We start from the raw sequence: 16017 nt of genomic DNA on the forward strand, positions 1-16017 counted from the left end.
AACAACTGATGTATAAATGTATCATGTATTATGGAATCTACCTTTTCCTTTCAATGCACAATTTCTTGACAATGAAGATTTATTTATAAAATGAATAAATAAATAAATACCCCTCTTCCCCCCAAAAAAAAGCAATACATAAAATCTTTAAAAGGTGAAGAGGAAATCTTGACTGCTTTAACACTCGGCATACGCATGTCAAAATAAAGAAAGGGAACAAAAAAGAAACAGAGAAAAAGGGGGGATGCAATTTTACGAAAGGAAAACCAAGAGGGAATCAGTTTAATACTCGTACGGCCAGTCTCTGTCTCTCACAGACCTGGGGTGTCAGGTGGTGTCTGAATGGAGAACAACTTTGTTCCGCCAAAGGTGTAAGAACTATTTGTGTTAAACTTTAATAGAATGGAAGGGGAAAATGTTTACTGTCTCTTTCGCGTTTGCAGGAAGCAGTGATAAACAGTCAAAATCAGACAACACAAAAAAAGTTAACAGGTCGCCTTGACCAACAAAGGAACCAGTTCACTTATCCACCCACATCTTGTAAAAGCATTCATGCAATGAAAAATTTCAGCATGAATCTATTGCCAACCAGACTGCCCAACATACATATTCCAACGCAGGCTTTAAAAAACAGCTACTGACTACAATAAGCTTATGGATATTTATATTTGCTACAAATCCAAAAATTACCTAGGTGCTTAAATCAACAAACGCTTTTGTTACATTAAAACATTAATAATTTAAATTTAACACAGTTAGCATCCAAATGTGCTTTAACAGAACATACAAAGACCAAAAAAACCCCAAAAACCCAACAACGATCAAAAAAGGTTGACCCTTTTCACATGCAAGCATACCATTTAAATGCACAGAGCATGGTCAGAGGCAATCCATGTCAATCAAAGGATGACATTCATTGCATTCTAATCCATTAAAGTGTCTTAATGTCAGTGTCAGATCAGGTATTAGTTAAAACTATTTAAATTTATGGACTGAATCCCCCTTTTCTTAGCCCACTGTCTTTCTATGTTATTAAACCCCAAGGGAATTTTTTCCCTCTAAAATCCTCGGGTCAGTGGGTTAGCTCAACCCACAAACCTTTTATTCACTTCCAGAATTTTGTTCATTGGCAAATGACAACCTCTCAGAAGCCTTCCACTTGAAAATTTTATGTTTCAGATTAGAAAAAAGTAGAACGTCGCTTGTTGGTAATGGGAGAGTTCATTACACGGCATCTTCGCACAGACAACATAGTTGCAAAACCAGATAATGCCAGAACCCACCTTGGGCAAACACAAGCAGAAGATCAAATTTATCCAGATAAATCCTGTAATCCATCGGTTCTTTTATGAAGCCAGTAACTATACCCAGCAGCACTACCGATTCCTCTAAGAACATCAGTACCTGTTTCAATGCTTTTACATCGGGTAAGGCCAACCCTAAAAGAATATTACAATAAGATGAACGCCAAAAAAATACACAAGGAACCAATACAATCTCAAAGCACAAACAATACAACAAACAAATAATCAACAAAAAAAAGCAAAGAACAAAGTAACGAGAAATGTCAGAAGCACACCCAATCAGCCCAGGTTTAACAATACATTAATAAACCATCTACATTTATGCAAAACAGATCACAGACTGTGGAACAGAGAAAAAAATACCCAAAAAACGTAACAAGGCTTGCTTGAAAAAAAAACCAAAAAAAAAACGGAAAAGGGGAATGGACTGGGAAGGCAGAAAAAGGAGACAACAGTGAAGGAAGAAAAAAAAAAGGGCAGAAATTCTTCTTCTTCTTCTGCGTTCGTGGGCTGCAACTCCCACGTTCACTCGTATGCACACGAGTGGGCTTTTACGTGTATGACCGTTTCTACCCCGCCATGTAGGCAGCCATACTCCGTTTTCGGGGGTGTGCATGCTGGGTATGTTCTTGTTTCCATAACCCACCGAACGCTGACATAGATTACAGGATCTTTAACGTGCGTATTTGATCTTCTGCTTGCATATACACACGAAGGGGGTTCAGGCACTAGCAGGTCTGCACATATGTTGACCTGGGAGAACGTAAAAATCTCCACCCTTTACCCACCAGGCGCCATCACCGTGATTCGAACCCGGAACCCTCAGATTAACAGTCCAACGCTTTAACCACTCGGCTATTGCGCCCGTCAGAAATAAAGAAAGAACAGAAAAGAGGAAATTTCTAGCACAGAATTTCCAGAAGGCCGTGATGCAATTTATACTGAAAGACCCCCTGGCAATCCAAGAGGGACATCAGTTCTTAACTCACTCAGTACGGCCAGTCCTCTCTTCTCCTCTACACAGACCCCTCGGATGTCCAGTGGGTGTCTGAATGACCCAACCTTTAGCTTCCGTCGTTAGAATTGTGGTATTCTTTGTCAACATTCACCTCTTCAGTATAAGAGCCTTCCGCTTGCAATATTTTGATGATGGTAATTGGGGTGAAACGCTGTTAACGTCGTCTCTTTCGCCGTTCGTATGGAGAGAGTTAAAACCAGTCAAAGATGACACACACACACACACAAAAAAAAGTTAAAAGGGTGATGACCACAGTCGTTAAAGGAACCAGTTCACTTATGTCTCACGCAATCCATGTAAAGACATCATCAAGGAAAGAAACATTATAAAGCATGCAGCAAATCTATTTGATCCAAGCACATGCTGAACATACAAATTACAACGCAGCTGTTGTCCTTTTATAAAATACAGCTATCTGACATACAATGCAGCTGTTATTTGTATTTTTTCTTTTCTTTTCTTTCTTTTTTTTTAAATTAAAAATACAACTAACTGTGAATTCTGAAATGAAAAATCTATACAACATAGCTGTTGTACTTCATTAAAATCTATGAATCTTTAAATATAAATTTACACAGTGTAGCTATCAATGTCTTTTTACAGAATCTATGATTTCTAAAATGATAAATTTTATGAAGTGTGCTTTACCCCCTCGCCCCCCCACCCGATCGATTGATGGAAAGGTTGACTGCTTAATGTCCCAGTAAATGAAAACAATGTTAAATGCTACAGGAGCTGTGGAAAAGATCAGAGCAGCTAGTCATTCAATCAAATGGAAGGACATTCATTGGCATTCTACATCATTAAAGGTCTTTTATGCAGTCATTCACTGGTATTCCACGTCATAAAAAATCTATTAATTGTTGACTGATATCCATTTTCAGTAGCCATTCACTGCTATTCTATGTCATTAACTCACTCAGTATGGCCAGTCCTCTTTTCTCCTCTACACAGACCCCTCGGATGTCCAGTGGGTGTCTCAATGACCCAACCTTTAGCTTCCGTCGTCAGAATTGTGGTGTTCTTTGTCAACATTCACCTCTTCAGTATAAGAGCCTTCCGCTTGCAATATTTTGATGGTGGTAATTGGGGTGAAACACAGTTAACGTCGTCTCTTTCGCCGTTTGTATGGAGAGAGTTAACAAACTATACATCGTGCCTATCTTCAGTCACAGACCTAAGTCTTAAGCATTTTACAAACACAGAATAATGCGCGCGTCACACCTATGGGCAAGCACACACATGCACCAGAGTGGATTTCATTAATTTTTTTTTCCAGATACAACTCTCTTGTTGCCATGGGTTCTTTTATGTACGCCAGTATAGCTATGTACATGCTGCACACAGGATCTCCGTTTATCATCTCATCTAAATGATTAACATCCAGTACCTTGATTTCTAAGATGACATTTTTACCACCGTTAAGGCCAACCCTCTAGAAGAATAAATTACAAATAAGATGAATTTACAGGCTCAAAAAAATCACCACAAGTCGATCACCAATCAAATCATCACAAGTCAGTCTCAACAATCAATGATCAAATCATCACCACAATTCAATCAACAATCACCAATCAAATAATGCAAAGAAGCACAGGCACGAGCAATGGTCAGATGGCACAACCTTCAATCAGCTGCAGAGTAATTAACATATTACATATATATAGATAAACACATCTATCATTTTCTGCAAATAAACACATCATGATTTACATTACTGGGCAGGCATTTTGTCTTGTACTGCATTTAAATGTATCCTTTTTTTTTTTTTTTTTTTTTTAAAGTCACAACAGATTTCTGAGTGTGAAATACAGGCCACTCTCCCCAGGGAGTGTATGCTGCCACAGAGCAGCACCACTATGCACAATTATCTTAATTATTTTTTTCTGTCTCCAAGTCTATGTTTCACATTCAAAATGTATTTTTTTTTTATATTTGTGTTTGTATTTCTATTGCTTTTTATCACAACAGATTTCTCTGTGTGAAATTCGGGCTGCTCTCCCCAGGGAGAGCGCATCGCTACACTACAGCGCCACCCAATTTTTTGTGTTTTTTCCTGCGTGCAATTTTATTTGTTTTTCCTACCGAAGTGGATTTTCTACAGAATTTTGCCAGGAACAACCCTTTTGTTGCCATGGGTTCTTTTATGTACGCTAAGTGCATGCTGCACACGGGACCTCGGTTTATCATCACATCTGAATAACTAGCATCCAGACCACCACTCAAGGTCTAGTAGAGGGGGAGAAAATAATATTTTAATCGGCGGCTGAGCCATGATTCGATTTTTATACAGAATTTTACCAGGGACAACCCTTTTGTTGCCGTGAATTCTTTTAGCTATATGCGATGAAGGCTCTCCATTCACCGTCTCATCCAAAAGACTTTTGTCTCCAGCATGAACGAACAGGCAAATAACAAGCATTATTTTGGTCTCTTCTGCGGCTTTTTTTTTTTTCTTTTTTCTTTTTTTCTTTTTTTTTAATCTACAAAATCTTTTTTTCCTCAACTCTGACTAAAGAAGCAAGTCACTTGCTGAGTTTAATTTCACATAAAAGTATGAAGTTTACTTTCACATAAAAGTATGAAGTTTATTTTCACATAAAACTATGATGCTTGCTTTCACATAAAAGTATGAAGTTTACGTTCACATAAAAGTATGAAGTTCACTTTTACATAAAACTATGATGTTTGCTTACATGTAATATTATGAAGTCTGCTTTCACACAAAAGTAGATGTTTGCTTACACATAAAACAATGAAATTTGCTTTCACAAAAAAAACAACAACAAAAACTATGAAGTTTTTCACATAAAACTACGAAGTTTGATTTCACATGAAACAATGAAGTTTCCTTTCACATAATACTATTATATTATTATAATATATTATTATACCTCGTCAGCAGTCATGACAAAACTTATTTTCTTCACCATTCAGTTTGTGGAATGTACACACCAAAGTTGATATATATATATATACTTTCAGTAGATCAGACTGCAATACCTGACACATTTTCCACCTGCAAACATCCTTTCAGTGGATCAGAATGCATACTTGACACTTTTTTTTCCCCCACCAAAGTCTTATATATATATATATACTTTCAACAGATCAGACCGCATATTTGAAACAATTTCCCACCCAAGTCCATGTATACTTTTCAGTGGATCAGAAAGCACACCTGACATTATTTTCCAAGACCACAGCATTTTCCATCAAACTTTCAGTCACTGCTCGAAGAAGTTTTCAGGTCTGATTTCAAAGCACAAAAAGCGGACATATTGGGTGTGCCAGTTAAAAATCAAAAACCAATGGGAGAGAAAACTTTGTGTAGCTGGTTCAAAGACAAGGCAATCCATTTACCTCAGTATACTGTGGCAAATACTGAATGAAAAAAACAACAACAACAAACAGGCATGGCTTTTCAGTGCTCTTGTGCCAAAACTTGAGCAGAAAAGGGAGAAACATTGAGAAAAGTATTATTTCTTCTTTACTTTATCAAACATACAATGAGGTTTGAGTCAATAACAGTGTGACTTGTGTCAGTAATTAAATGTGGTTTGTGTCAGTAAGAGTGTGGTTTACTAGTAACACAGTGTGGTTTGTGTCAGTAACAGTGTGGTTTGTGTCAGTAAACGACGTCAGCCAAAGTGTGGTTTGTGTCAGTAAACAGTGCTGTGTCAGTGACAGTGTGGTTTGTCTGGGTCAGTAACACAGTGTGGCTGGTATCAGTAACACAATGTGGTTTGTGTCAGTAACACAATGTGGTTTGTACCAGTAACAGTGTGGTTTGTGTCAGTAACAGTGTGTGGTTTGTGTCAGTAACACAGTGTGGCTGGTATCAGTAGCAATGTGGTTTGTGTCAGTAACACAATGTGGTTTGTACCAGTAACAGTGTGGCTTGTGTCAGTAACAGTGTAGTTTGTGTCAGTAACAGTACTAACACAGGGTTGTGTCAGTAAGAGTGTGGTTTGTGTCAGTAACACAGTGTGGTTTGTGTCAGTGTGGTCTGGGTCAGTAACACAGTGTGGCTGGTATCAGTAACAATGTGGTTTGTGTCAGTAACACAATGTGGTATGTGCCAGTAACAGTGTGGCTTGTGTCAGTAACACAGTGTGGTTTGTATCAGTAACACAGTGTGGTTTGTGTCAGTAACACAATGTGGTTTGTGCCAGTAACAGTGTGGTTGGTATCAGTAACACAATGTGGTTTGTGTCAGTAACACAGTGTGGTTTGTGTCAGTAACACAATGTGGTTTATATCAGTAACACAGCGTGGTTTGTGCCAGTAACACTATGTGGTTTGTGTTAATAACAGTGTGGTCTGTGTCAGTAACACAGTGTGGCTTAAGCCAGTGAGACAGTGTGGTCGTTAGTGAAGTTTGCATCAGTTAGTGTATCAGCAAAAGGCACCACATATACTTTGTGCCATTATCACAATGCCATAAAAGGACGGGTGAACAGTAACTATGTGTAAGGCACTCTAAAAGACTTTCAGGTGGTTAGAACGGGTGAACAAACTCGGACTTGTACCTCACTTATATCTGATTATTTCTTCAGTAATAAATCACCATTTTAACATTTTAGTCTCTCTAAAAAGTCCTATCCAATTTTACATGGACATACCTAAACATAACACATGGCCTACATTTGACAAGAACTTGTGACGTTTTGATGGGCTATCATGAAGAGACTATACTAAACTGTATTATCTGAAGCGCTATAATACAAACGAATATCATGAGCAAAGCTTTAAGGACACTCAAGAAGCAACCAATGTTTGTGAAGATTTTTACAGACTTTCAGATCGGTTTGAACATGTGGACAATGTCTGTCTTTTCGATAGAAACTGTTTGATAGCAGTGTTGCTGTGACTGCTTAAGACAATGATGATGATGATGATGATGATGACTCTGTAGCTGTTGAAGATAATGAAGATGACTGATGCGGCTGTTACCCCCGAGAAGCGGAGTATGGCTGCCTACATGGCGGGGTAAAAACGGTCATGCACGTAAAAGCCCTCTCGTGTACATGCGAGTGAACGTGGGAGTTGCAGCCCACGAACGCAGAAGAAGAAGAAGAAGAAGAAGAAGATGCGGCTGTTGAAGATAATGGTGATGACGATGATGACTGCTGCTGTGGCTGTTGAAGATAATGACAATGATGATGATGATGATGGTAGTGGTGATCCGATGAAGCAGGGTGGTACGTGTTGTCGAGGTGACTGAATTCCCTGCAGGTGGCTGGCTGGCTGGCAGTAGCGCTGACGACAAGCTGTACCGACTGTGACTAACTGCCGACGGTGAAGCCCAACTCCTCCAGAAATCCCTTGGGCTCATCTGCATCCTGAACACAAAGACACACCATGTATAAATACTGTCAGCACTATGGTTTTGAAATTTTCTTCCTAAAAGTACGTTTAAGTAACATACTTACCGTGACCCACTAGTGCAGACTCTGGCAGGGGTCCGATTCCTGTCCTGTGCAAACTACTACCCACCTATGCGGAGAAAACGAAAGTAGCTACGGCCGATAACCTCCCGAAGTAGTTTCCCTCCCCTGTGCATCCCTGACTAACGCCCTCTTTTTTCCGGCAAGCGAGTGAGCATGGGACTTGTAGCCATACACTTCTAAAGAAAGAAAAGAAAAACGAACCTTCCTCGTTTTCTCCGCATAGGCGGACAGTTGTTTGCACAGGACAGGAATCGGACTCCCTGCCGGAGTCTGCACTAGTGGGTCATGGTGAAGTATGTGGAGTGATGGCCTAGAGGTAACGCGTCCGCCTAGGAAGCGAGAGAATCTGAGCGCGCTGATTCGAATCACGGCTCAGCCGCTGATATTTTCTCCCCCTCCACTAGACCTTGAGTGGTGGTCTGGACGCTAGTCTTTCGGATGAGACGATAAACCGAGGTCCTGTGTGCAGCATGCACTTAGCGCACGTAAAAGAACCCACGGCAACAAAAGGGTTGTTCCTGGCAAAAATCTGTAGAAAAATCCACTGCGACAAATAAAACTGCACGCAGGGGAAAAAAAAAAAAAAAAGGGTGGCGCTGTAGTGTAGCGACGCGCTCTCCCTGGGGAGAGCAGCCCGAATTTCACACAGAGAAATCTGTTGTGATAAAAAGAAATACAAATACAAATGTGTAGTTAATTTTTTTTCTTTTTTTAAGCCTGCTGATGATGGAGTCTTTTTGTGTTCTCACAGTCAGAAGAGAGGAACACAGCACGGCAGCTGTTAGCTCTTCAGCCGTACAAATCTGGAAACCACTGCCTCCCCTCCTCCAGTCTGTCACAGTCTCTCACTCAAAGTCACACCCTTCGCAACAAATGTAAAACATTTCGTTTCAAACAATTTCTACATGATAAAGGCACAACATCCCATACTATATATATACATCCACATCTATTTCTTTCAAGCATGTACTGTGTATTGACTTTCAAGCAAGTGTGTGTGTGTGTGTGTGTGTGTGTGTGTGTGTGTCTGTGTATTTGTGTGTGTATCTTTGTGTGCATGTGTATGTGTGTGTGTGTGTGTGTGTGCGTGCATGTGCATGTGTGAGTGTGTGCATATGTGTGTGTATTTGTGTGTGTATATGTTTGTGTGCGTGTGTAAGTGTGCATGTGTTCTGGTGTGGTTTGTGTCTGACTGATGCGTTATTGAAAGCGCTTTCAGATGTTAGAAAGTACTATATAGATGTACTATGTTGACCTAGGAGATTGGGGAAAAATCTCCACCCTTTACCCACCAGGCGCTGTTACCGAGATTCAAACCCGGGACCCTCAGATTGAAAGTCCAAGGCTTTTAACCACTCAGCTTTTGCGCCCGTCGAGTGGGCGACAATGACTGACCGTGAAGGAGCAGTATGTTTGTGTAGTAGCTTGGGAAGAGGGGAAGGAGAGGGAGAGGGGTGGTGCAAGACAATAGGTCAAAGGCCACACAGAGGGTGTGGAAGGGCGTGTGGCTTTGAACGTCTGTGAAGTGTCCTTTCAGTAGTTCAACTGGCAGGAATCGGCAATGGACGGGAATCTCGTGTTTTTATGTTTTCACGCTTTTTGTCACAAATCAGGTGACAAAACTTTTTTTTGTGGGGAGACTGGGACCACACAGTCGAGTGTCAACCACTTCAAGGATGCGTCTTTGGGTGTGTTGCTCTAATTACCTGACCAACACTGCAAGTGTCTGTATCTCTCGGGCCTGGTTAACGCCGGGATATCATTATGACAGGAAGAGTAGAGTACAGCCTTGTCACACAGTCCCAAACCAAACTAGACCGTCATCATCATCGTCATCCTCCTCCTCCTTCATTGTCATCAATACAAACAAAGTAGTCTCAAAGTCTGTGGACTTTCATGCCCTGCTCTCATGGTGACCTCAGTTTTGATACCCCTCCACTTCCGTGCTTGGGGTGAGTCCTGTCAATGTCGTCAGTGTCGGCAGATTCATGGGGGGCTGTTGTTTGAGGGACGTGGTGGCGGTCTCCACTCTGGGAGGGACGCTCACTCAGTCTGGCTCCGCGACTAAGCCATTATTGTCGTTAGTACAGGGTCTCCTCTGGTGTGTGGCCTCCTGGCGACCTAACATCGATGGTTCCCTGTGGACTGCCGACGCTGGAACTGCGACGGACGAACCCGGGTGTGGCTGTGTATGGGGTAATCTAAATGAGCGGCGTGGGAGTAATGCCACTGAAACGGTGCAGATGATGGGGCAGCAAAAACAAAACAAAACAAAAACTTTTTTTTTTCTAGAGGAGGCAAATAAGATACACAGCAGACACTTAACGGTTCAGCTGCAACCAGGAGGGGGTGACTATCATCAAAGAGCTTTGTGCATCAACATTATCGCTGGTATATTCATTATCATTATTATCATCATTATAATCATTGTCATTATCACCATTACCTGTGACTGTTACCTTTTGAAATGAAACTTCCTCGTGTCAAGACAAGACACTGTGGTGAACATGTTTCTTTTTTCCTTGCTGCTCCTCATATCTGGAACTACCTTCCTCATCATATCCGTGCATCTGAATCCTGATTCTATCTCTGCTTTTCACTCGTAACTAAAATCTCATCTTTTTAACTCACTCAGTACGGCCAGCCCTCTCTTCTCCTCTACATAGACCCCTCGGATGTCCAGTGGGTGTCTCAGTGACCCAACCTTTAGCCTCTGTTGTCAGAATTGTGGTATTCTTTGTCAACATTCACCTCTTCAGTATAAGAGCCTTCCGCTTGCAATATTTTGATGGTGGTAATTGGGGTGAAACGCTGTTAACGTTGTCTCTTTCGCCGTTCGTATGGAGAGAGTTAAAACCTATCAATAAGCACTCTCAGCTTCCTTCTTCTCCAACACCATCCATGTCAGCTCAGTCTGGATACAAAAAGAGTGGGAGAGGGAGAGTGGGGCGGGCGGGGAGGGAGGGGTTTCGAGAAAGAGCGGCCATGAACAATTCATGTGATTTGCAATATTTTCTTTCATGCCAAGCACCCGGAGCTCTGAGAGAGAAAGGGCGCGCTACATAAATGTACATTATTATTACCTTCGCCATCATCACTATCAGCCCTACCTCCTGCATCTGGTCCTGAGCGTTGATGGCGCGCAGCACGTTTTTCTTGCTGCTGTCCTGCACCTCCCCACCCAGCATGAACTCGTCCAGCATGAAGTAGGCCTTCTCAAAGTTGAAGATGATGTCCAGCTCACACACCTGGAGGGACAGCATTCACACACACACACACACAATGCTGATACATCATCCACATCAGGCAAAGTGTTCAACTGCCTCACAGCAATCACCATCTATTGTATTGTACTGTATTATTGTATTACTTTTTTTTTTGTGGTCACAACAGATTTCTCTGTGTCAAATTTGGGCTGCTCTCCTCAGGGAAAGCACGTCGCTACACTGAGAGCGCCACCTTTTTTTTAAAATTATATATATTTATTTATTTCATTTTATTTTGGGGGGGGGATATATTTTTTCTTGCCTGCCATTTTATTTGCTTTCCTATCTAAGTGGATTTTTGTACAGAACATTGCCAGGATCAACCCTTTTGTTGTCGTTGGTTCTTTCAGGTGCGCTAAGCGCATGCTGCACATGGGACCTCGGTTTATTGTCTCATCTGAATGACTAGCGTCCAAACCATCACTCAAGGTCTAGTTGAGAGGGAGAAAATACTGGCGACTATGGGATTCGAACCAGTGCGCTCAGATTCTCTCGCTTCCTAGGCGGACGCATTACCTCTCGCCCATCACTCCACACACATACATCATCCACATCAGACAGATTATACCACTGCCTAACACCAATCATCATCTATCACACACACACACATCATCTGCATCAGGTAGACTGTTCAACTGCCTCACAACAATCATCATCTATCACACACACACATCAACCACAGTAGACTGTTCAACTGCCTCACACCAATCATCATCTATCACACACACACATCACCCACATCACGTAGACTGTTCAACTGCCTCACAACAATCATCATCTATCACACACACACATCAACCACATCAGGCAGATTATACCACTGCCTCACACCAGCCATCATCTATCACACACACATCACCCACATCAGGCAGATTATACCACTGCCTCACACCAGTCATCATCTATCACACACACACATCAACCACATCAGGTAGACTCTTCAACTGCCTCACAACAATCATCATCTATCACACACACACATCAACCACATCAGGTAGACTGTACCACTGCCTCACACCAATCATCATCTATCACACACATCACCCACATCAGGCAGACTGTACCACTGCCTCACACCAATCATCAGCTATCACACACACACATCACCTGCATCAGGTAGACTCTTCAACTGCCTCACACCAATCATCATCTATCACACACACACATCACCTGCATCAGGTAGACTCTTCAACTGCCTGACACCTATCATCATCTATCACACACACACACACATCACTCACATCAGGTAGACTCTTCAACTGCCTCACAACAATCATCATCTATCACACACACACATCAACCACATCAGGCAGATTATACCACTGCCTCACACCAGCCATCATCTATCACACACACATCACCCACATCAGGCAGATTATACCACTGCCTCACACCAGTCATCATCTATCACACACACACATCACCCGCATCAGGTAGACCGTTCAACTGCCTCACACCAATCATCATCTATCACACACACACATCAACCACATCAGGTAGACTCTTCAACTGCCTCACACCAATCATCATCTATCATACACACACATCAACCACATCAGGCAGACTGTACCACTGCCTCACAACAATCATCATCTATCACACACACACACATCACCCACATCAGGCAGACTCTTCAACTGCCTCACAACAATCATCATCTATCACACACACACATCAACCACATCAGGTAGACTCTTCAACTGCCTCACAACAATCATCATCTATCACACACACACATCAACCACATCAGGCAGACTCTTCAACTGCCTCACAACAATCATCATCTATCACACACACACACACACACACACACACACACATCATCCACATCAGGCAGACTGTACCACTGCCTCACACCAGTCATCATCTATCACACACACACACACATCAACCACATCAGGTAGACTGTTTAACTGCCTCACAACAATCATTATCTATCACACACACACATCAACCACATCAGGCAGACTGTACCACTGCCTCACAACAATCATCATCTATCACACACACACACATCAACCACATCAGGTAGACTCTTCAACTGCCTCACAACAATCATCATCTATCACACACACACACATCACCCGCATCAGGCTGATTATCTAGTCATCAGCCCCATCCACATGTAATATGCAGCTTCTGTTCAAATGCGTGTTGTGTGTGTGTGTGTGTGTGTGCGCGCGCGTGTATGCATGCATGCGTGTGTGTGAGCATGTGTGTGTGTGTGCAGTGCGTGCATGTGTGAGTATGCACAAGTTTTTATATTGATATGCACTTGTATGTATCTTATTTCTACTGTATCTGTGTTTGTGTATGATTTTCGATTTATGTTCGTATCTTGTTATGTACTATCCCCCCCAATATTCCTTGTGACCCCGGTACACTTGGTAATAAAGACATATTCTATTCTGTTCTATTCTATTCTACCACTGCCTCACACCAGTCACCATGCTCCTTTTACTGAGCACAATGCACATGCTGCCGGAGGTAGTTTTGTGCTAGGAGCATGATGCAGACAGGACCTGTTTTATTATTTTGTAATCGTTTAAATGACTAGCACACCGACCACCACTAAAGGCCTAGTAAAGGGGGAAGTACAAATCCAGGTCTGTGCAGGGGACTCGAACCCTAGCTTAAGTTACTCACTTCCTAGCCAGGTACATCACCACTAGGCCACCACTGTATGCGATTATATTATTTATTATTATTTTTATTTTATTATTATTATCATTACTACTACCTTTTTTTATATCATAATTATTATTTATTTATTTATTTATTTATGTAAGCTTATATATTATTTATTCACCTTTTTCTTTTTTCTTTTTTTTTCTCAAGGCCTGACTAAGCGCGTTGGGTTACGCTGCTGGTCAGGCATCTGCTTGGCAGATGTGGTGTAGCGTATATGGATTTGTCCGAATGCAGTGACGCCTCCTTGAGCTACTGAAACTGAAACTGAAACTGTATGCGAAACAGCCCAGGAATCAACCAGTCTAGTATCACTATGAGCCACTCAGCACAGACTGTATCTCTCCCTCCCCCTCACAACCACCTGCCCCTCCCCCACTTCCCCCTCTCCTCTCTCTCTCCATCAGACACACACACATTCCGTCACACATGTCACACCCACCTGCTGGCAACAAACATGATCACTCATCCACCCCCGCCACACATCTACAGCATGCAAATGAACAACTCCATTGAATAAACTGAAAACTATTCTTGCTGCTAATGACTAATGTGGACAAAAAAAAAAAAAAATCTTCTTCACACAAAAGTGTTAAACAAAATTTCAACTAAAAATATGCTTACTTGTAACATGATTAAAACTTGTTCTCTAACAAACACACACACACAACTGTTCAACACCAAGTCAATTAAAAGTATATAATATATACTTGCAACATCAGCGACTTGTTCTCTAACACACACACACACACAAACCATGCATGCACACGTGCTCAGAAATTCATGAACCAGCCTGGGAAAACTTATAAATGCATTTGTACTAAAGCGCAAACACACACACGCACACATCTATCAACACACTATCAACACATCTTCATGAACACATGCACACACCCCACACCCACATATGCAACAATGAATCGGCCTGGAAAAACTTATACATCTGTATTAAAGCACACACACACACACACATCTATCAACATGCCTTCATGAACACACACACCCTAACAGTTTCACACATACCTACACACAAAACACACCTTCACACACACCTATACACATACACAATAATCAACATAGCAGTCATACATGTAAAGCGATAAACTAATACACACAAACACACACACATACCTAAACGCACATACCTACACACACAAACACACCTTCATACACACCCCTACACACACAATAACATCAGGCAGAAGTGATAAACTGACAAGCTGACACACATCCATGTACACACCTGTCTGTCTTGTCTGGCATGATTCATGATGGTATTCACATAACACCGTGCAACAAACAAGCAGTTAACATATAGCCTACATGTACAGTCAGACACACATGTGACAACAGGTGCAAAATGGATGTGACATCTTCTCACACAGGTGTTTTCCCATTCATATCACACCAGGAGACACCCAAGCGGTTAACAAAGCCTGCATGAACAGTTAGACTTAAAGACACTAAATGGGAACACAATGGAAATACTATGTTTTCACACAGGTATTTTTCTATTCACATCACACCAGGTGACACACAAAGTTAGCATACAGCCCACACCCTACAGTCAGAAACTAACAAACAGGCACAAACTGGAAACGACATGTTCTCAGACAAAAACCAGCGGCGCTTCCTTGCACAATTAGTTAGTGACTTACACTTCCAAAGTACTTGTCCAGGAGCTCCACATAACGATGAATAACCTCCAGGGTCAGTAGCTCATTGTCCTCTGTTTCTACGGCACAGCAGAAAAACAGGCTGGCATACCTGCAGAAAGAGCACACACACACACACACACACATACAATTACACATTTACCATTTCTTGTCAGATTAATAATGTTCTGTGTGTGTATGTGAGCTAGTGTGTGTGCATGTGTATTTAATATTGAAAGTATGGTGTTTTAAGTATCAACTTCATCACAAGTAGCACAAAAAAATGAACTCTAAATTGGATGTCACTTTCAGATAATATCAAACAAAAACTATTTGAAAAAATCTTTTTTAAATAAATTTCAGCTGCACTCAATAATCAGATATGGTTATCAACACAACAGGTACAATCTTTTTTTTCTTTTCTTTTTTTATTAAAAAAAAGACCACTCAATAGAATCAAATGCCTGTGGTTATTTACAAACAGATACAATAACTAAATCTTTCCTTGCCTTTTGTACACAACCTTCAGGTCCTTCCACTCAAGAAAGCTGCACATCTTGGGTTTCCGTGCCAGGACCAGACTGGTCAGCTCACGGATGGTTTTCTTCTTTTGTTTGTCTGTGTAGGCCACAA

General features: G+C 41.5%; 1 protein-coding gene across 1 annotated transcript in view; it reads right to left on the bottom strand.

The window, feature by feature from the left end:
• Positions 1 to 1675: 1675 nt before the first annotated feature.
• Positions 1676 to 16017, bottom strand: part of LOC143275458 (AP-1 complex subunit sigma-2-like) — a 15713-nt gene continuing 1371 nt past the window's right edge. The window contains exons 2-5 of the mRNA XM_076579599.1: positions 15894 to 16017; positions 15388 to 15496; positions 10886 to 11023; positions 1676 to 7667 (exon numbers count right to left, since the gene is read on the bottom strand). The exon at positions 15894 to 16017 is cut by the window's right edge and continues 55 nt beyond it. Coding sequence (XP_076435714.1) covers positions 7611 to 7667; positions 10886 to 11023; positions 15388 to 15496; positions 15894 to 16017 — 428 coding nt within the window. The 3' untranslated portion in view covers positions 1676 to 7610. The remainder of the gene's footprint in view (positions 7668 to 10885; positions 11024 to 15387; positions 15497 to 15893) is intronic.

This window comes from Babylonia areolata, chromosome 30, assembly GCF_041734735.1.
Source record: "Babylonia areolata isolate BAREFJ2019XMU chromosome 30, ASM4173473v1, whole genome shotgun sequence".
Classification (NCBI taxonomy): Eukaryota; Metazoa; Mollusca; class Gastropoda; order Neogastropoda; family Buccinidae; genus Babylonia; species Babylonia areolata.